This window comes from Anneissia japonica, unplaced genomic scaffold (genome assembly GCF_011630105.1).
Source record: "Anneissia japonica isolate Jap-2015-1 unplaced genomic scaffold, ASM1163010v1 scaffold287706_len398110_cov188, whole genome shotgun sequence".
NCBI lineage: Eukaryota > Metazoa > Echinodermata > Crinoidea > Comatulida > Comatulidae > Anneissia > Anneissia japonica.
Genome location: NW_022756069.1, coordinates 37,795 through 60,136, shown reverse-complemented (window position 1 = coordinate 60,136; position 22,342 = coordinate 37,795). Strand labels below are relative to the sequence as shown.

General features: G+C 31.8%; 1 protein-coding gene across 7 annotated transcripts in view; it reads left to right on the top strand.

Moving 5' to 3' along the window:
• Positions 1-22,342, top strand: part of LOC117123845 (high affinity cAMP-specific 3',5'-cyclic phosphodiesterase 7A-like) — a 63,852-nt gene that overhangs the window by 35,018 nt on the left and 6,492 nt on the right. For all 7 annotated transcript variants that reach the window (XM_033269870.1, XM_033269871.1, XM_033269872.1 and 4 more), the window contains 9 exons: positions 1,079-1,242; positions 7,735-7,801; positions 12,536-12,631; positions 16,637-16,737; positions 17,048-17,179; positions 17,841-17,932; positions 19,419-19,500; positions 21,445-21,510; positions 21,960-22,056. In XM_033269870.1, coding sequence (XP_033125761.1) covers positions 1,079-1,242; positions 7,735-7,801; positions 12,536-12,631; positions 16,637-16,737; positions 17,048-17,179; positions 17,841-17,932; positions 19,419-19,500; positions 21,445-21,510; positions 21,960-22,056 — 897 coding nt within the window. The remainder of the gene's footprint in view (positions 1-1,078; positions 1,243-7,734; positions 7,802-12,535; positions 12,632-16,636; positions 16,738-17,047; positions 17,180-17,840; positions 17,933-19,418; positions 19,501-21,444; positions 21,511-21,959; positions 22,057-22,342) is intronic.

Here is a 22,342-nt window from a genome sequence, read left to right as displayed (position 1 = left end):
GTAAGCTAACAATGCTCTGTCCAGATTATCACATTCTCTTTGACAAAAAAAAACAACCTGTTGTGTTCCCATATAATAATAGTCATGGTATGCCTATATATGGTCATGGTGTGATGTCATCATGGCCAAATTTGATAGTTAATTTTAGTGGTGGTTAAATTTATAATTTTTTCTAGTCCAATTTTAAACAATATCAAATGTGATTACATTTTTCATTCACTGAATATCTGCTATTTTGCATCATTTAATTGAAGTTATAAAATGAACCAACAATATAATATTATTACAGTAGTAAATGTATACATGTATGCCTATAAAAATAAATATAAAATAAATATAAATCTGTTGTTGGCATTGAGGTTGATAAAGAAGTGATAAAGACTAAATGGTGATGATGTGACTTTTGATTTGAAATAATAAATGGTGATGAATTGACTTTGGATTTGAAATAATAATAGAATGCAAACAAATAGGGAGAAAATTTCATAAGAAAAGGAGAAAAGCAGAAAAATTACAATTATAAATAGAAGAATTATTTTAAATTTTGTCTAAAATATCTTACAACAAATTGGAATAATCGGAATAGTAATTACTGTACAACAAAATTTCAATAAATATTTATTGTAAAATTGAATAAATTCATTAAAACAACTCTATACATTATCTTCAGAAATAAATTATAGATTTTTTTCTTTTTTCATGTCATCAATATATTATGTGACAAGCAAACTTCATTCCCTCAAGTACAATTTAAATAGATCCTATTAACTTCATTAACTACTCATAGTACTAATAAATCATTATCTAGAAAATTTACCATTACTGTCCATACCATATCACATTAATGCCTATATAGCCATTAGTGTCATGTGTTTGAGAATTATATATTAATTTGTATTATACGTGTACATTTATATTTATTTATTTAAACCAGTGTTTATTTTATGTATTGTTATAATTTGTCTAAAGTATCTTGTTGGATGCTATGACAATATATTAATATACAGATTTGTCTTCAGGTAATAAAAAAAACAAAACAATAAAACTATTAAATAGTTGATTCTGACTTCAATTTCAGGCCTTAATCATGATTCTAGATGTAAGGCCCTTTCTACAAGAACGCGTTCCTCCAGTCTGTGCAGAGTGCATAAATACTCGCGGAAGAGTGAGAAGAAAAGTCGACACCATGTCGCCAATAGAGAATCCATCCACCTTGATGGTCAGTATCCAGGCCAAATTAAGGTATGATAATTTTTTTCATTTGTTTTTTATTTTTTGTTTTATTTCATTTTCATCTAACACTGGGGTAGAATGGCTCTGTATCTCAATATTTAGGTGCTGCGAAAAAGGTACTCAGAATCCTGGGATTGAACAGCAATTGTCTTGGCCACAATAGGATGTACATACATGCAGTGTTAGGTAAAGATAAGTGGTTGTCATATAATTAGGTGAACTTTTGTGTCTTAGGTTTCACTACCTCTCATTTTTATTTCTTTTGACTTCTTTTATGTACCAATTTAATAGGGCATTGGGTGTGGTTCATCAACATTTTGGGTATAAGGTTAATCTGCAGAATTTCAGAATAAGTCAATATTGGTTTTATTTTTTAAGTACTTGTAAATCATGAAAAAATGGATCAGTATGTTTGCGGACTCCTGTCAAAAACTCAAGTAGGATTCTCTGTTCCACATATTTTGTTTGTCAAAGTATTTCGCCTTTTGCCCTCTACTGGTTCAAGAATTCTGGATCCCCGTTTATAAACATCAAATACTACCTAGGAACACTTGCATTGTCTATGCAATATTACAAAGTAGAGTAGAACCAAATCCATTTAACTCTGTTGCTACAGTTTGCATGTAGTGAGGGAAATAAAGTTAAATATATAATACTTAATTAATACTTTTTAATGAAAGTAATAGTAAACGATAGTAGTAAATGATAATTAGTCTATTCCTATCACTTGTTCCACACACAAATTTGCATAGTAGGCCTATTGAAGATCTGATTTAGAGGCAGGCACCAAGGTGCCGTGTTGTACCAGCAGAGATTCTAACAGAGCAGATCAGATTTACAAATAAACCTTAATAAAATAAATTCATAAGGTATTATTCTCAGTTGTTATGGCAACAACAGTTGCTATTATATATTGGAACTATAATTGAAAGATCTTCAGTGGAAAGTAATTGTATTTCTATAGGATGGTAAATTTACTTGACATGTCAAACTCATTGTCCCTTTTTTCAATACTCTCGACTCTTTACCCCAGAAAGACAAACACTATGATAAATGACTAATTTATCTTTGTGTTGTATAGTACTTGAATCATCTATTTGTGTCCATGGTCAGTATATAGATTAGGTATGGAATGCCTAATTTTATGCTAGGCTGACCTCATCATAACTATTGTCAGTGTCCACAGTGTTTTTGTGTCCTGGCTGTGGGTCAACATGGCACAGTAAGCCTGCATGTCTAAGCCCAGCAAAGCCTCACCATAGAGCTGATAACTGACACCTACCAATGGTCATTGAAGCTACAGTCAAATCATGCCAAATCCTCTGCAAACAACATATTGTAGAGACTACAGACCACAAATCAATCTCACCTAAATTTGACCTCAAATCAAAGTCCATTTTTTGATTGGTTTCTTGATTGTAATATCCTGCTGAATTGTACAGTATCCGGCCACTGATTGACAAACATATTTTTTTTAAAACTTATAACTGGCCCTGAAATTAAAGTTAAATTAATCTCTAAAAGAATAAAGAAAGGTACCAAATCCAATTTAGTTACAGTACATCAAATGTTTGGTACCTAACATGTTTTGGTTTACTTTGCATTATATTCTATATTTCCAATTCTTTTTTCTCAGGTATTTCATATTATCTATCATATCAATGTAATTCAAACATATTTTATAATGTTACCAAAGTACTTTGCAAATGGGTTTTACCTCAAAAGCCATTATTCAAAATGATTAGAGATAGAAGAAAAAAAGAATGTACACCATCTTTCTAAAATTTCAATTTTACAGTGTAGCATACTGTACAGAAGTAATAGACAAAAGAATATTAACTAATATTGTACTTCATACACCTCATAAATATAGGGATTTCATGCTGAAATTTTTGATTTTTGGAAGGTCAATGGATCAACATCATCATCTTGCAGTTCAATTGATTCTTTAACTTTGCATTCCTTCAAAAATTTGATTTAACATAAAAACTTTTCTTCTTGCTACTTGTGTTTTATAATTTTCATTAATTTTGTATATAATTTATTTATTTTATTTTATATTTTAAACATGTTTTAAAGTGGACCTTAAGGAAGAACAATGTCATGATTAAGTATCCAGAGTAAAGAAAGATTTCTAGATCCATCTATCTATCAATCACCACCATTGTAGTCATCATGATCATCATCAGCGTTGTCATCGCCATAATTGTGGTCATCATGATCATCAGCGTCATCATCATCATCATGTTCTTCATCATCATCATCATCATCAATAATCATCTATCATCATCATCATCACTTATCATCATTATGTTCTACATCATCAACATTATCATCTACACATCGATCATCTTTCACATTTTAATGTCTGTTTCTCCCATGCTGGCATTGGTTAGAAAAAGTCACATGATGGCACTCGTCCTCTGCAGTCTATCCTGGGCCGGATCATGGTGATTAGCTTTATTGCAGCTTCATTTTCAGATCACCTTTGTACCCCTCTTCATTAAAACACTGGAATACACAGAGATGCATCCAGACTTACTATAGAATAATCAACTTTATCAACGTTGGTTATGCTGGATACATGGTAGTATATCATTGTTTTCAATACAGGATATAGTCTTCCTGTCTTGCATTGTAAAGTTTTACAATCATTGTTTAAAACCACACATATTTAGTCCTCCTGTTAGCCAAAGGTCATGGCTATATTATTCTATCTGTCACTGCAGATCAAAGTTACATATTGATGGTACAGTACTTTATGACAAATTACTAATACTATACTGGTCCTTCTCTTTTCAATATTTTATCTGTTAATGTTGGTTGATCCATTCATTCATTAAGAAGACGGGGTGATATATTTTTTTTTTGTTACAGTTTGGTTCATTAACCGAAATGAATAGTTGAGCCGACCACTCAGCCTAGAAAATCCAAGATAATGCGTAATGGATGATTGGCTGGCCTACTGTAGATCTCTCACGTTTTATGCTCTCAGCAGTAGCTGATATTTTAATAAAAAAAGAAGTTTTAATTTTAAGGTCTTTACTATTTGAAGACCAAATGAAACTTAGTTAGTGGAAACTCCAATAGTAACTATGTTACCCAGAAAGATGACCATTAAAATTTTATGAAGCAATCCATTATATTTAATTTAAATATTAAGTATTTATTTTCTCATGCTTGCTGGGCCATGTATTATAAATGAGGCTCTGAGAAAAACTATTGTTTGTCTTGACGTTTTAGTAAGATTGCTGTGACCACCATGCTTCAGTCACTCTTGCTTATTGAAAAGGATGCTCTTATTATAAGTGGGAGATAATAATTACCATATAAGTACAGTAATTATTACTACTCTGATTTATCAAAAACTGTTCATAATGATATCAAATAATAGACTTATACCTGTCTCTTATACACATCTAGATGTGTATAAGAGACAGATTACGCTTTAATCCACAAGTGGTGTATCTAGAGGGGGGTGGGGGTGGGTGGGGGGTAGGGGGGGGGGGGGGGGGGTGGGTGGAGAGGCGCACACCCTCAAGGAAGCTTGCGTCTTCCCCGGAAATGTTTTCAGCAAAATAATTACGCTCAAGTAGCTAAAAATCACCTTATTTTGCGAGCTAGCTCCCCCCTTACTTAATCATTGAACACCTACTTCCACGTCCCCAATTAGTGTCACTTTAAGCCATTGTTCTTAAAGTACTGTACACTGCAGTATTTAAAATGGGGTCTACTGAGTATTGTTGGCGCTGCACATAGGCCCACACCCTGAGGCCTCATTCAAATTTCCTTGCTTTCAGCATGCAATGGTAGTGTTGAGTTCAGTTTAGAGCTATGCTTTTGCTACAGTATGCTTTTGTTATGTAACTGTAATTTGGATAGTTTCCAAAGTTGACTTTCTTTTTCCTATGTCAGACAGTTATTCATCAATCCAACTTGATTCTGAGAATTAAAGGTAAGATATGGGTCACGCAGAATTATATAATTTTAAACAGAAAGTCCCTCAATAGAATTCAACCAAGATGTTGGACATGCTACAATCGAGAGTTTTAAAGCTGTGAAAGGTTAAATATGTGATTATCTATCATATTGTTTTTTCTGTCACTTCTTTATCTTGTTAGTAGTTGATTAAAATAAAACCATACTGGAGTTGGAATCTACCTACTATATAGGCAATAGTTTTGTACTAAAGGCCAGAAATCTGTCCTTGATACCCATTTTTCTTTTGTTATTGATTCAGTTTCCACAGACAAATATCAGAATATGTTTGTGCCTATGACTTCTACCAATTTACAGTGTGAAAATTCTCTGCTTTCCATAGCAGTATCTCATCCCAAGTACAAACCATAGTTGTATCATACCATCTTATCTAAGCAATTTATTTCTAAAATTTGCTTAAACATTGTAAGGTAGAAACAAGTATGTAGTCTACTATAGTATACCATTCTTTATACATTCTTGACTGTACCATCTACAAAGCCTGCACTTGGCACGTTACAGAGCGTGTATTCGATGGAATAATCTTGATAGAATAACTGTTAAAGTACAACATCTACATTATTTATTGTTTGATGATAGCAAATCTGTATGTCATGAATATCCTATACAAATGTTAAGTACTATTCTTTGATTTCATCATCAGCAGTAAAATGCTTTCATAAAATCAAGTAAAACTGGAATTCGTAAAACAGATGTTTAATTGTATTTCAGGTTCTCATAAAATCTCTTGGTTTTCAACATTTTATGGTGATGACGACAATGTTGAGTTTAAAAAAAAAACCTATTTCCTATGGAGAGTCATAAAATATTAAAATTCAGAAATTTCACTTTTCAATATAAAAATGATGATTTAAAAAAAAAAATCACAAAAACAGGCAGTTTCCTCCTATGAAAATATTAGGTATGGTCGACTTAAAATGTGATGAAAATGAAAGAAGTGATACTAATTTTGTTGTGAAATTAAACTAAACAAAAGACTTCAGGAAAGACCAAATGAAACTTAGTTACTGGAAACTCCAATAGTAACTATGTTACCCAGAAAGATGACCATTAAAATTTTATGAAGCAATCCATTATATTTAATTTAAATATTAAGTATTTATTTTCTCATGCTTGCTGGGCCATGTATTATAAATGAGGCTCTGAGAAAAACTATTGTTTGTTGTCTTGACGTTTTAGTAAGATTGCTGTGACCACCATGCTTCAGTCACTCTTGCTTATTGAAAAGGATGCTCTTATTATAAGTGGGAGATAATAATTACCATATAAGTACAGTAATTATTACTACTCTGATTTATCAAAAACTGTTCATAATGATATCAAATAATAGACTTATACTGTAAAATATTATATAATAAACATAAAATATTATTTTTTCTTAGTATTAAAAATAGTATAACTAAATGGAACGTGACAATAGTATTTAATGTTTATCTAATTGAATATAGAATTTCTCCTGCCATCAAATATTATTTAACAAATTTAATCAAATGAAAAATTAAATAATTATTTTTAAAATGATTTTGTTCATTATTTTCATTCCTTTGTCTTGATTATTGATTTCACAGTGTATGCCACATGAGTTATTTATTTAATAATCACTGTAAGGAATTCAAATTATATACGGTTATCTGCTTCAGAACTTTTAAACAAAATATAATAATTCAATTGTTTTTCACTGAATCAGCCAGTCAGAAAATGTCTGCATTCTGTAATGATTGACAGTTCACAAATTTTTACATTTCTTTGAAACAAAATTATGACTTGGTTTTTTTTTTTGCTTTACTTTTTTTAAATGCTACTTTTACAGTTGTTTTCTTGGCAAATGATGATGATTAATGTAGCCTAATGTTTTAAGACATTTTATATGCTGCTACTCAACAGTTCTGTACAACACTATTCTCTTGGGAAGACGTTTGTTTTATAGAATGAGAAATTATGGTGTATGAATGCTAAGTACTGCACAGTTCACGACAGTTCACTTGCGTGCAGTGGTGCAGTGTTACAGTATGTATGTTACTACGGTACACTTTTCTACCATACTGTAGTACTGTCTGTAGCTACCGAAATTCAGTTCTGCTTGGTACCAACTGCATAGTACTATTACTGTACACATTATTCTACTAATATACTGTATTTCATGTAAATGTATACTACAAGTAATAACTTTACAATTACATTACTATAATGTTACAGCAATTTTACTGTGAATACACAAACGTTTATACAGTATGTGGATATTTTAGTGAAAACATTTTAAGCTGACTTGCCAGATTTGTGGAGCAAACCACAGATCCCAAGGATGGCAAAACGGGCACTTGTTTTTGCTGCCCTCCCAGTTGCAGCCAAAATTCTCCATAGACATACTTCTCCTGGATCCCTATAATAGGAGCACACTCAATCCATTTCCTTTCAGACCATAGCTCACCTTTCCCAACCGATCATAGGCCCTCAGTTGCTCTTCTTATCTTTTTTTCATAATTTTATTTTTATCTTTTCCAGAAACTGGTTTCCAATAATATAGGACGATGGGACTTTGATATATTTCACTTAGAACAGATAACAGCAGGTAAGAAATATAATTACGGTATTATTCATTGCTTAACAACATTAACACCTGTGTAATTAGCATTGACTTTTTCATCTGATGGTTGCCCGGCAATGTGACACATGTATTCTTTACAGATGGCAAATTGAAGAAAATATTAATAGACGTTGTAGGAAAATAGGTAGCATTGTGACATAGGCTTTGAAAAGTGTGGAGTTTGTGATCAATTGTGTATTTTTTAATTAATTTTGTTTTTGCAATGTTGCATTACCATACTATTTTAATGCATTGTTGTTTTGCCAGTGTAAAGAGAGATTATGTATGTATTATGGTGCATTACTGACTGTTTATCATATTGTATCACCAACGCAACTCTTTTTGTGTCAATTACGTTTTTGCTTCTGTAGGCCTGTAGTACTTGCACATAATTAGGTGGCAGGTCACACTTTGAAAACAGGGAATGTGCTATCACTGCACTTTTGATGTACGTCTACGTTGAAATATAGTATGCGAGTCGAATGGCTGAGCGGTTAAGGCAGGGGCCCTGTCCTCATATCATCGCTTGTTTGAACAACACGCTCGCCTATGGCTCTGGAGGTGAAGTAATTCTTCTCAGATAAGGAATATAAACTGTAGGCCCAGTGTACATAATTGCCCCATGTGCACTAATAAGACCCTGACTGTACATCTTTCGAGATGTGTAGGCATTCACCCTGGTGTACTGGTCTATCTCAGAGGTCCTGCCCTCATCCAGTACGATAATACACCGACAGGTGTACCAGAATGGAAGAAGAAGAACTAGATGAATTGCAGTTATAGAATTTGCTCATTGCTTGTAGAGTACAACACTAATAACTGTGTCAAGTGAAGAGAGTTACGTTAATACATTAGTTAGTTTTTACCTCAAAAAATTGGCTTACTTCAGGTAAATTATATAATTTATTTGTACTTTTAATGTAGGAAGTGGAATTCTTTCCTACTAATTATTCTTTACTAGTAAGTATGGAGTCAGTTATTCTTATTACTACGCAAGTTCTGACGAAATAAACCTATGAGCTTCAAGTATTAGTCTGCTAATATCGAAAGGCTATTGTAGTTCCCTTGAAGACGCTTATAGTTTTTAGATTCTTTATTGAACTTGAATGATTTTCTTCTAGGAATCCTCCTGAGTAGTGTGCTACTTCCGCGTAATTATGGTATGTAAAGAATGTTCGCTCAGACTATGCCTCATGTAGATGTACTTCTCAGCTATGCCTCGTGTAGACGTACTTCTCAGCTCACAGCTAAACATGACCTTGATTTTCTGAATAATAATTACTTACAAATGAGTGCAGAAGCAGCATTTCCTGTGATGTGTTACAGTACTGTTTTGTAACCATAATGTTTTCATATTCATGGAAAATATAAAGAATTCAGGAAAAATAGTAATTTGGGAGACAAGGATAGTGGTGCTTACCTATATTCCTTCCAAGAAGTGTTTTACATCTTTACTGAAGTTTCTTCTGAGCTTTGAATCAGATCACGTTTAAAAAAAAATACATTGTTCTTGGTAAAGCATAACATTGACGTACTATGGTAGATTAATTTTAAATTTCCTTCCAACAGAACATCTGAACATTGTCTATTACAATTACAGTATATGCAATACATTTTTCATTCATACAGTATGACTTGTGGAACAATATTGATGAGACCACAAAGAATAGTGCCACTCTTAAAATTTAAAAAAAGTTAATTTCAACATAATTTTTTAAGTGTACAGTTTTTTGGGTTTTTTTTCGGTTTTTTGTTTTTTTTTTGGTAGTATCTTTGTTTCTTCCTTATCCATTATTTGTATTTGTAAGTAGTTCTTGCTTGATTTCATGATCTGATACCATATGTTAAAGGCACATATACGACCTCGTGGAAGAACACCTCCTTGGTGAACGAGCTTCCGTTGTAAAAGAAAGATCTTATTGTTATTATTATTATATCATGTTTTGAACATGTCCTGCTGTTATTTTGTTGTTATTTTCTTACTATATTACCGGTATTGATTATTGTACAGTAGTTACTCTAAGGCTGTTGATTTGCATGTTTTTTATAGTTTTATTTTACTGTATCGTTTCAGTTGTAGTTTTTTTGTTACCAGTTTTGTATAATGCTGTACATTTAAACTACTGTACAGTGCCTGTATATCAATTCACAGTTTGTGTCCTGTCGTATTAGGGAGACAATAGAGTCATGCTCAAATATGTTATTTTCTGTTTCATGTACAGCAAGTCCCCACTTTGTTCTTTCATTGTAATCACTACTTCATAAAAAAGGAGTCCATAAATAACACTTCAAGTGAAGACTTACTGTATTATTGTAGAATTCTGGTACAATCATCTGTGATTGACACTTGCTCAAATTGAATAAGACCGTACTAGTGCATACTGCTCCTGTACACAGAGTACACCTTGTACGTTCATTTTTTTCGGAGAACTTTACAAATCACAGACATGGTCTATTAATATATTCTACCTTGACAGCTAGTCTTAAGTGTATCAAAATCGATTCACCCTCACAAGGGAGAACTTGTTTTGATCCAGAATATTATCGCTCCTCAATTGGGAGGCAATGTATTTTAAGACCGAAAAGCTTAAAATATCAGGGCGCACTGAAAATAGCCTGACAGGTTTGAGAGGAAACTAGCCGTGTCTTCAGAGATTTCTCTGTGGTTTTGGGCATCTGCTCTCAGGCTGCCTAAGTTCAGATTTGCTACTAAACAGGGAAAGATGTATAATTGGGGATTGTCTGACTTTAATTCTTTAGGTACTAGATATTATAATGTTGGCTTAGGCCTATATCTTTAAATTTGCTTGGTTATGACATGCATCTGTGTCTATATGGAGAAATATTTAATACAGTATTATCTAGGCCTGTATTGTAAAGATTTACTTTGCATAGGAAACTACGCCACATGGGTGTCTTAATTTTTGATACTTTATTTAAATTGCTTTTTATAAGTTTAGTGGTTCCATTTAATGTATACAATGTGATTCCTGCCTCCACTCAATTGATATATTTGTTATAGTAGGACAGTGCTATATTGATCCTCTGTACAAAATGATGTCTTAACTCTTAGTTTTACAGCCATTAATGTGATCATGTGTGTCCATGGTTGTTGGTTCTCTCCAATCAAAACATAAGTTTAGTGAAAATGAAATGTTACAAACATTAGAAGTGAGCAGCAGAGTAAATACATATAAGACGACACTTCCCCCACCCCCGGTTTCATTGTCGGAATTCCAATGTTTTTCTGCTTTTTATAGTCTTGATACCTGTATCTTACTAGCTGAAAACAGAGCCAAATAGTGTACGGTAAGAATGGCCCCGGAAAAAATGGCATACTGTACATGAACTTGTGATTCAAACACACAATTGATCCACATGCTTTAACTACTGTTTATTTGCACTGTTTATAACATGTAAAGTTATTTCATTTGATACTTAACAAAAGTGAATTTTGTGGTTATCTATGAGTTGCATATTTTGGTAGTTGAAGTACTGTATGTATGTCATTCCTCTACTTTGTTGTGGAATAACATTTTTAAAACTTATTTCTACTATCAAAAAAATGTTATTCAATGGCCATTGTTTTCTGATAATCTCTCAGTACATTATTTGCATCTGTTGTGAAACTGTTTTTGTTATTGATTCTATTCTTGCTTAATACAGTATTTAAATATTTGAAGATTTAAAAAAAAATATCATTTCTATTACTGAATTTTTTCATTGGGGCCATTTTTACCTTCTTGTCATTTAGGGTCATTTTTACTGGGGCCATTTTTACCGGGGCCATTTTTTCCAGGGCCATTTTTTCCGGGGCCATTTTTACCTACATTCGAGCCAAATAATGCAAGGCTAATCTTTATGAGTTCATCAAAATCTTATTTCTCCGCATTCTAAATTGCATTCATTCCTACTAACATTTAGCTTCATTACAGTAGTAAATTTGTGTGTTATGACCGCCATCACAAAGACGAACATGATTTAATAAATCAAAAATTTGTATGTTGTGCGTATAAGGCGACCCCCTGTTTTTCGGTCATAATTTGCTAGTTTAAGCCTCGTCTTATAATTATGCAAGAATATACTGTATGGTATGTTGACCTTGAGTAACCTTGTCAATGACAGTAGGGCTGCCTTCTCATCCTTAGTAAATTAAAAGCATGGGCCAGTACACAGACAGCAGTCTACTATGTCCCTTATTAGCCATCATCACACAGTAGACTAGTGTCTTAATATACATCAAGAGATAGACATAGCCCTGACCCCTGTCAGGGCTATGATAATATGCACAAGCTCAGCTCAGCCTAAAATTGTAGCTGTGGGTAGTTCCTGAGTAGACTAGTGTCAGCTGTGCTACTAAGTGCATCTTATTTAAGGAACAACTCAACCCTGACCTTGCATCCAGAGATTTGATGACAAGGAGTCCAAAAAATATCTGAAAAAAAATAAAACCAGATTTCTAGTCAAATTATTTATATTATCTGTGAAAAATTGTTTGGCTGGTAACATGGACTACCAGTTCTTTTTCTTAAATATCCTTTTTGTTGTTTCTATCATTTTTATGTTTGAAAATGTAATAAAGAGATTGAAGAAAGAGATTTCCAAACGACAACACTTTTGCCTTTCCCCCCCCTTTCAGGTAATACCATAATGAAGAGGTTCTAATGACAGCATTTCATTTTCTTTTTTTTTAAAGATACATTTATTTTGTCTTCACAGGCCATCCATTAGAACCAGTAGTAATGGAATTATTCCAAAAATATGACCTAATTAGAACATTTCGTCTGGATTCATTACAATTGCGTCGTTGTATAGGTAAGTGTGAACAACATTTTTATATGTGTTACTTTCTACAAAAATATTTCAACAAGTGCTTTACATTGCACTGCACTGCAAGCAAGCACTTCCCCAGATATATGATGATAATATTGTTTTTACTAACAAGATTAAAACTAACAATTTATACAGAAAGGAATTATCAGAAATGTATACTGTACTTTAGTGTAATATTTTTTAATTAAGAAAAATACCGGTAATTACAAAAAAAATCTACATTATTACAAGAATATTTCTGTTACATTTATGAATGTTTAGGTTAGTCGCACTGCCCGTTTGCTAATTTCACATCGTTCGTTGACCACATTAGGCTAACTTTTTTAATTGCGTCAATTAATGACCTACAGTACGTGTTTTGAAGGCCTAAGATTAGTTGACATGAATTTGGATGCCTTTAAATTCCGTCCCCTGATACTTATAGTCGTCGATGTTATCCGTCTCGGTGAAAATATTGAATGCTGAAGATGACTGGTCAGATGATAACGATTTCAAACACTTTGCAAATTGCGTGATTACAAAAACCTGGGTGAATTAGTTTATTTTAGAATAACAGATAACTGGACGTGTTCTCATGTAGCCTGAAGTTGCAACACTGCAGAATTGGTAGAATAACAGATTTTTTCTTTAAACTGTAGTTTGGTTGTGGATTTTCTTTTTTTTAAACTGTTATTAACATTTTAAACCTGTACATTCCTTTAAAGTTAAGTATTTAGAATACTAGTGATAGAGTCTTTAATAAAATTATTTACCAAAGGCTAAATATTAATAATAATAATAATAATAATAATAATAATAATAATAATAATAATATTTATTTATGTAGCACATTTTTAGATTTACATCTGTTCAGTGCACTGTACATAAAATGATGATAAAATGCAATTTAAAATAGTCAAAATGGTGCAATGAAGTTGCAAAAATATTATATAGAAAGACTACAAAAACATATACTTTATTATTAGTTACATCATTAAAATGAAAAAAGAAGATAAATATAATTTATTACCTTACAAACCATTATATACAATTATTCAAAAATTATTATAATTCAATTCAGTACAATAGGCCTACAAATCAACTAAAAAATTAAATTCAATACTGTATCTACAATGTGGAAATACGATATCTATTGGATGGAAAGATAAAATTATGCAGTAATTATTATAATTTACATCATTGAAATTAATTGAAAAAAAAAATTCAAAGACCCTTAAAAAATTAAAAGGATACATACCTTTTTAATTAAAAAAAAAAGTATCACAACCACTAATAAAATAACCTACATGATTTAAGTGATTATGATGAATAAACATGAATGAAGATTATTTAAAAGTAGTGCTTCAATAGATTATGAAAATTACTTCCCATCCTACAAAAATATTAGTTGTAAGAATAGATAACAACACAGAGATCCAGACTGAAGGTACAAACATGCTCCTTCAAACACCTGTCATAGACGGATTCTATGAAGCGCTGACCTACTTTACACATCAGTATTTGATGGTCATTCTCATTTTGTTCTACTTCATTGGGTTCAAACAAGTGAATTTCCTCTCAACTCAAAAAAAAAATTAACACGCATGCATAAATATTTCCAACACATCCGATCGCATTTTTACGAGTTAGGTCTTCTTTCCAGACATTGTTTATGCGCTTCATTTAATATTCTGTATGCTGTGCTGCTGACTCAGATTGATTATGAAAAATAAGTTTCACCTTATTGTGGTTGGAATGTAGAGACTAGTGTTCTCTTTGTTTAACCAGTGAATTCTGTACTAAAATAATAATCATATACAATATGCTATGAAATTGAATGTAAATCATATCATAAATATAGTACTATGTTTAATGGTTCTATATTCCTATCCCAGCATTAAAACATGAAGTCCCTTTGAACTGCGGATAGTTGCTATTGAAAAAATCGAAAATAATTTAAATAATTAATAATTAATGACAGATTAACTAATCAAGTATGCATGTCCATATTAATTGATCAACATACTGTAAGCACTCTTTAATCTGAATAGCACACTTAGTACTGTTCAACTTTTTATTTGGAAACATTCAAATTGGTAATAAATTATTTTGGTAAAATCATTTTAACATTAAAATTTGCATTGCACTTGTAAATTTGCATATTTTACATATCTAGCCATAGAAAAACACTAAGAAAAATGGTGATTGTAATTTCAGTTAATCTTACCATGTGACAGGATATTTTTGTGATTGCCTTGAATGGCAAATTATCTGCTGTAACTGTAGGCAGCGTGAGGTCATTACTTGTGTTAACGTCATAGCATTTGTCTGATTTTTGATTTGATAAGTTTTGATAAGACTCAGAGGTAAAGGATATGAACGTGTGTGACATTGATCAATACATATGAGGGTACCATTTACTACAATTATTAGCAAAGAATATAAAACAACTTTATGTTTCCCAAGCCTGACCTACTCAAAATCTTTAAAATCTTGTGGCAGCTTCATTTTTTTTTTCTGTTTTGCAAATCCTTTTACCACGAAGAAGCTCGAAATTGTATGATCTTTTAAAGGGCCACTTTCCAAGTGTTAATACATTAACCATGGATTTTATCCCTGTGGTTACCATTTTATAAACCAAAAAGGTATGGTGAGTGTTCCATGGCAATTTATCTTGAACTTAGGGCAGATTTATAAACTAAAATTTAATTGTTTTGGTCCATTTCTCATTGTAAGTTACAAGTATGTTAACTTATTGTATTTAAAGGTCACCCTCTATAAATATGGTTTACAGAAAAAAAAATCTTTAAATACATGATTAAAATGAAATACCCTTTTATTTTACACTCCTGATATGAGGGAAAATTCAGCATGAGACCACTGCTATGTTGTGTCCATGTGAATGCCCGTCTGTGTAAGAAAAGCATGCATCCCATATAATTTTCACATTAAAAAAACTGATATTGCCGAGACATCACTCATAATATATTTAACATAGATATGTGCATGGTGACAAGGTGAAATGTACTAATCTTTCACTGTCTGCATATTATACAAACTTAGCATAGTTTTAACTTACATTTCATGATTACACCTAAAATACATTGCATTATACATTTTTTTTAAATTCATTTGATTTATTTCTCTGGACCAATAATGAAATGAAAGATTGTAGAAAATTATGTTTTGTTGGAATGTATACACAAAATTAGAAATTAGAAATTAGGTTTTTGTGATTTTTTTCCCCACTAGTACAAGCATTACTACTAGCCAAAGACTATATTCATCACAAATTATAATACATGACAAAAATATGCAAATAAAAGCACAATTTTGGATAGCACTTTTGTAAAGCAATATTTTTTTAGTAATGCCGTGTAATTTGAATTGGTACGTTCAACTTAAATACTGTACCATAATGGTAGTATAGATATATTTTATTGTAATTATGTATACATTTGGTTTTTGTCCCCAAAAAAATATGATACAACCTTGCATTCTAGTAAGTATTTTAAAGTATTAAATTCATATTTGATGTTTGAGGATGTGGTATTATACCATAATACTTGTAAGTCTGAAATCCTCATTAATGCTAATACATTCAATGTCAAGTTCTGTATAAGTATTTTATATGTTTCTATGGTGATGACACCATATTCCTAGGCAGTGTTCAATGTAATTATGGGGAAATATTTCATTTTGGGTAGACCTGTAGACATTTTAATGTAGCTTACATACACATTCATTGAAAACATTAATTGTTGGTTAATTCATTATGTATGATAGATAGTTCATCCAAGAACTGTTAAAAATTGTTTTTATTATTGATGTTATAATTTTATTACTGATATTTATTTACTACAAGTATGATTGTGGTTGTTTATCGATAAAAATATTGTTATTTTCTTAATACTTTTTTATTTTGTTGCTATAAATAAATAATTCGTTGAAGCATCATAATTGTATATGACAGTGTACTTACTTATATATTCTTTATTTTTCTTATAGGATTAATTCATAAGGGGTACTATAACGTTAACCCATATCACAATGCCACACATGCAGCAGATGTGACTCAAGCAATGCATTGTTATATTCATGATCAAAAGGTAAGTGGGTACATACATGCGTTTCAGTACTGTATATAAACTCAAATTGCATTTAAAATCGAACGCATAAAATATATTTATTGTTTTATTAAGAACAAAACAAATAATACTGTACAGTTTACATTAGAAATTTGGCATACAGTTATGTAAATATAAGTACCTGGGAAGATACAGACACAGATTAGGGCAAACTGTCATTAGCAATGATTTTGCTTTGCCTATTTCATTATTACTATAATTTCTTGTTAATATTAGTTGGGTATTCACTAATAATATAAATTACCGGTACTATTTTATTTTCACAATTCAGCTGTTCAGTAACTTGCAACCAATTGAAATCATGTCTGCACTTCTTGCTGCCATGACACATGACCTTGATCATCCAGGTGTGAATCAGGTGTTCCTTATCACCTGTAAACATCACCTAGCATCATTGTACAAGGTGAGCAATATATCCAAGACATAAATTTTGTCATTAAGGCAGTTCAAAATTAGTTTTTATTCAGCATTGAGCAGTGGCCATGATAGAGATTCTCCAACAAGGTGTCAAAGTTCGCTGCCGAGGAATCCCCTACAGGTGGTTGAAATACTTCTCAGTCCCAACTCTATACTGTATGCCCAAAAACAGCACTCAGACTGTAAAAATAATTTTCAAAGCAGTGTTCTCCGTAGGAATGATCAGCTTCTTCCCCAGTGAGGTGTCCATAGTCCCCCATGTAATTGTTATAAGAATGTGAAAACACATTTCCATCCCTAATAACTGATGCATAAATTTTAGCTTTTAGCAATATTTTTGGCATAGTTTCATAAATTGGCTCGTAGTCAATTAAGTTTTTTTTTTGTAGTAAAATGTCTGTAAATCAATCAATACAAAACTACTATTGTCAATGTTAATACAAGAATGACTGATTGGTTGCACCAGGAAAAACAAACCATCTAAGCTGAGTGATAGAACATTCATAATTTTACTACAAATAAAATGCAGTCAAGAAGTCTCCACAAATATTTTTATTTACTTTGGAGCTACATAATAATGAGATAAGCACTGGATTTTTAATATTGTGTTTAATGATTTTTTTATTTTTTTTTCTCTCTCTACTTAGCAAAATTCAGTACTGGAGAATCATCATTTTCGGGCAGCAATATCTCTGATACGAGAATGTGGAGTGTTTAACCATTTACCAAAATCAGAATGGTAAGTTTTTGATATCAGTATCTTCGTCGGTACCAGACTTGTGGCCCTTATTCACTGCGCCTGATGGTCGTCGGCCGACACATTCCTATGAAGAGTGCAACGCGAGGACGCACACGCAATGGATCGTTTTTAATGATGATCTGTTCAGTCTGCCGCCGTCAATCAGCAGACAGCGTCACATGGTCTAGCGCATGCAGGGAGCGGAATTGGATTTGTCATGCGACTGCCATACGACACAGCGAGTGCTTGGCTTTAATGAATAATGATATCTAAGATGTGCACGTTTCTACTAAAATGAAATATTGGAGGCGTTTTTGCTTCGCCAACTTTTTACATGTGCCTAAACAATAATAAAATAATTTACATTGCTTATATGCTGAATTGATTTTAAAAGTAATTACAATCCCCATATTAATACTGAAATAATTGATTAAATTATTTACATTAATTGTTAATAATACTAAGATTATTTAAAGTGTTTATAAATTGAATAAGGACTACATTCTACTAAATTTTGTCATTGTGTAGTCATGAATATCATAGTGTGTTGGAATATCTCCATTATTTATTAAATTATTTCTGTTGCATTCGCTGTTATGTTGGAATCATGCGAGCCAAGCTACTGTATATTGACAAATGCATTGAAATTGTTGTATTACCTGAGACATTTTAGATTTACGTCGGGAATCGGCTGAGATGTACTACGTTGCAACAAACTCTTTCTCCAAGCTCGTTTGATTGCTCGGCCGTAAAATCACAAGCTGTACGCCCATCAAATATGCTTCTAATTCCCATCGTTGCAATATAACAAGCTAGCAATGTTAAAACAAATACCTGGATATCAATCGATTTTTAAGTATAATAAATCTTAATGACAAGCTAGCTTCGCTTACACCAACATTACTGTTTGGCACATTTATATTAACAGAAAATTCTCAATAAAAAACACAAAGATCTACATTTATTTTCCATCTACATGTAATAATAATGATAATTATAATTAAGGTTTGAATAGTTGATGTATATAAAATCCTCTTAGTTTTATTTATATTAAACCATGAAATAAAAAGTTCTTTATAGTACAGTTTTAAAGAAACAAGTGTATGAAGCAAGAGATAATATTAGTTTAACATCTAAGTGTTTAATCTCAGTGTTGTTAATGCATTGACTGCCATAGTGCAAATTTATTCTCATTAAAAGCTTATCCAAGTAAAAATTATGACTAGAAAACTTTATATCTTCTACCGACCTGCAGGCGAGTGCGAAAGGTTACAATACAAAAGATTTACGGTGTCTATGCCAACAGATGATGCATAGAATAGTAGGAGAAACAGCCTGTAACACTAATATATTTTTGTATTCAACATGTTATTTGTGTTTTAATCTCAGTATTCTTATTATCAAAACATTACCTGATTACTGGTTGGATTTGATTATAATATATCATGCCTGTAGACTGTTTTATATTTTTCATCTATTTTCCAAGGAATAATATTAAGAGGTTAATCCGTGAACTCATCCTGGCCACAGACATTGCACGACAGGCAGAATTTCTCAAAAAGTTTGAGGTAAGATGTAGATACAACCAGAGTCAGAATATTAATTCCTCTCCCCCAAAATGCTTTTATTTATGACTATTGAAGTACTCACCAATTACAAGATGAAAATGTGTTGCTGTATAAATTAAAGCTGCATTCAGATTGTTTGTTTTTTGTTTTGTTTTTTGTTTAATAGTATTACATACCTGGTCATGTTGACCTAAAGAATCCAGTGTGTAGAGCCTGTATTCATTATACACACAATGCTGGAGGTTCAAAGTGTAATGATATGTTTAATGAGATGTTTAACACATCTGAATGCCATAGCCAGCTGATTTTAGAGATTATTACAGTAGTAAAAACATGCAGACGTCATCAGTTTGTAGGAGTGAGTTAGTTTCCGTGAGATTGTTGCTTGTTTGTGTGAGACCATGCCGACTTCCGGGAAGCTACCATGAGGAACTTTGAACTCCGGAATAGTAACGCATTTGAATGGCAAAATTGGCATGAGCATCCTACCACCAATTCATAGCTCCACTCTTACAATAATTTTTCAGATTCAAAAACAGGCTTTCACACCTTAAAACACCTCTTGTCATCTAGAAGCTTTATTTATTTATTTACTGTTTGGTTTATTTATTTATTAAGTCACATATACATACAAAATAAACATTTGAATAGGCAGAAAAAAAAAATTCTGAAATTTATGCTAATTTACAAAAGGCAAACATGGCAAAATGAGTTTTTTTTTTTTGTTTTTTTTAATATAATAAGAAATAATATAAGAAATTGCAGTAAAAACAGAATTTATAAATTATACTGCTTCTGTAGGCCACTTGCCTTTTTAATTAATATTGGTGAGTTTTGTTTACTAATCATCAACCACCTAAGATACTGATGATTGATTCAAGTAATTGATTGAGATGCAATAAATTTCCCATTTGTGAGTTCTTCAAGTGATTGATTGTTTTAGCACAGTTGGAGCTCTCTACAATTTAATTGCCGGTGTTTATTTTTAGCAGTGAAATACGATGTGATTTAATTTATTATCATAGTGTTATTATCAGTATTATTAATAGATTAACTATACTATTTGATTGGTATGCTCAACATGTCAAACCCTATCAGAAATCTCAGCATTTTAAGAGGATATAGACTAATATTGGATCCATGATATGGGGCACATATTCCCTGTCCTAACTGGGAAAAAAATCAGATTCTTTTTACTGAATTTCTACAGGTCCTAACCCTTGTGGCTTTACCTTTATTCAAACAAATGTTGAGACTCTTTCTTTATTTACACACCAATAGTATGATATTATCAATTTGTCCATCTTAATAAACAGAAATGTAATTATCCCTTAGAGCATTAATATTTACAAAATATGTATTGAAATTACAAATTTGAAATTAAGCTACTGTGGTAACCAATAGATTTGCATCAATTGAGATGTGAACAAATGACTAGATATAAGGTATGAGAGTTACAGATGCAAATTGGTGTTGGTGGTTAGGGTGCCTGCCTCACAATTTTATAGTAATAACTTTAAATGCTTTTAAACATTTTTCTCAAGACTAAGTACAATAAAACTCAACTCGATATACATTGTAATGAGACTTTATTATAGATGGAGTTGAATTGCTCAGTGCTTCAGATGCTTGCCTTCTGATCCCAGGATCCTGGGTTCAATTCCTGTCACAACATGACTTTTTCTCACGACTAAAATCAACTCCGCTCCCTAAGCCTTATAAAGGGACTTAGTTTATAAAGCATCATTCTCATCCTGTAAGTGTTGAGTGTACTTGCTGTTGAATGTAAGGGAAATAAAAAAATAAATAAAATCACATCTATCCCATAAAGTGGAATAGTCACTCATTGCTGTTCAATGAAAGTGGAAGACAAATGATTTTAAAAATATGATTAAACACAAACGAAATACAACCTCAAAATCAAGAATTTTATTTTCTCCGCAGGAACATCTCAATCAAAAGACACTGCATATGGAAGCAAATTCCAGCCACCGTCTGTTCGTTTTACAAGTGAGTTTAAAATGTCTAGCATGATGACAAAAGTAGGCTTTATCAATTACAAATGTTTTCCTCATAGGGGCGACAGATGCACCTTGTTCTATATGATTGAAGATCATTTATTGTAACTGGCTATGTATTAGAAATGACATGTATGTAAATAAAATGGGTTTTTTTTTCTCGCATAAGTACAATTGACATTTTTTTTAAAATCATGGTTAATAATCCTAATAATTAAGATGATAATAATACTGTATTGTAATTATGACAATAATGATGATAAAGTGAATAATAATGATTTAAAGTTGTGATAATATTATGGTATTGATAATGATAATATCAATAATAATAATGTTAATGATAATAATAATGTGTTTAATAATATTGTATATACACACCATTTTTACATCCATCCTGTTTTTGGTATTTATATATTCTTTCCTACTTTTTTATTTCATAAGATTGCTCTAAAATGTGCAGATATTTGCAATCCATGTCGAAAATGGGAAGTTAGTAGTCGATGGAGTAGGATGATTGTGAGGGAATTTTTTGGACAAGGTAAGTTATTTTATCAAAATATGCAAATGCGCATGCGTCAAAGAAAAGTTTTCCGACATTTTATTTTACCTCGCGATGCGAAGTTCGATGTGAAGTTCGATGTGAAGTTTCTGCAGAGTTCAGTCAGGGCTCACGCTAACCGATCGGCAAGTCGGCAGGGATGAAACTATTTTGGTTTTACGGCAAAAAAAATCAACTGCTGTGGCATAGGTATTTTGAAGAAGGCCTAAAATAAAACAAAAAGGTTTTAATACTTGCTGAAATACATCGTTTTTTCATTTAGATC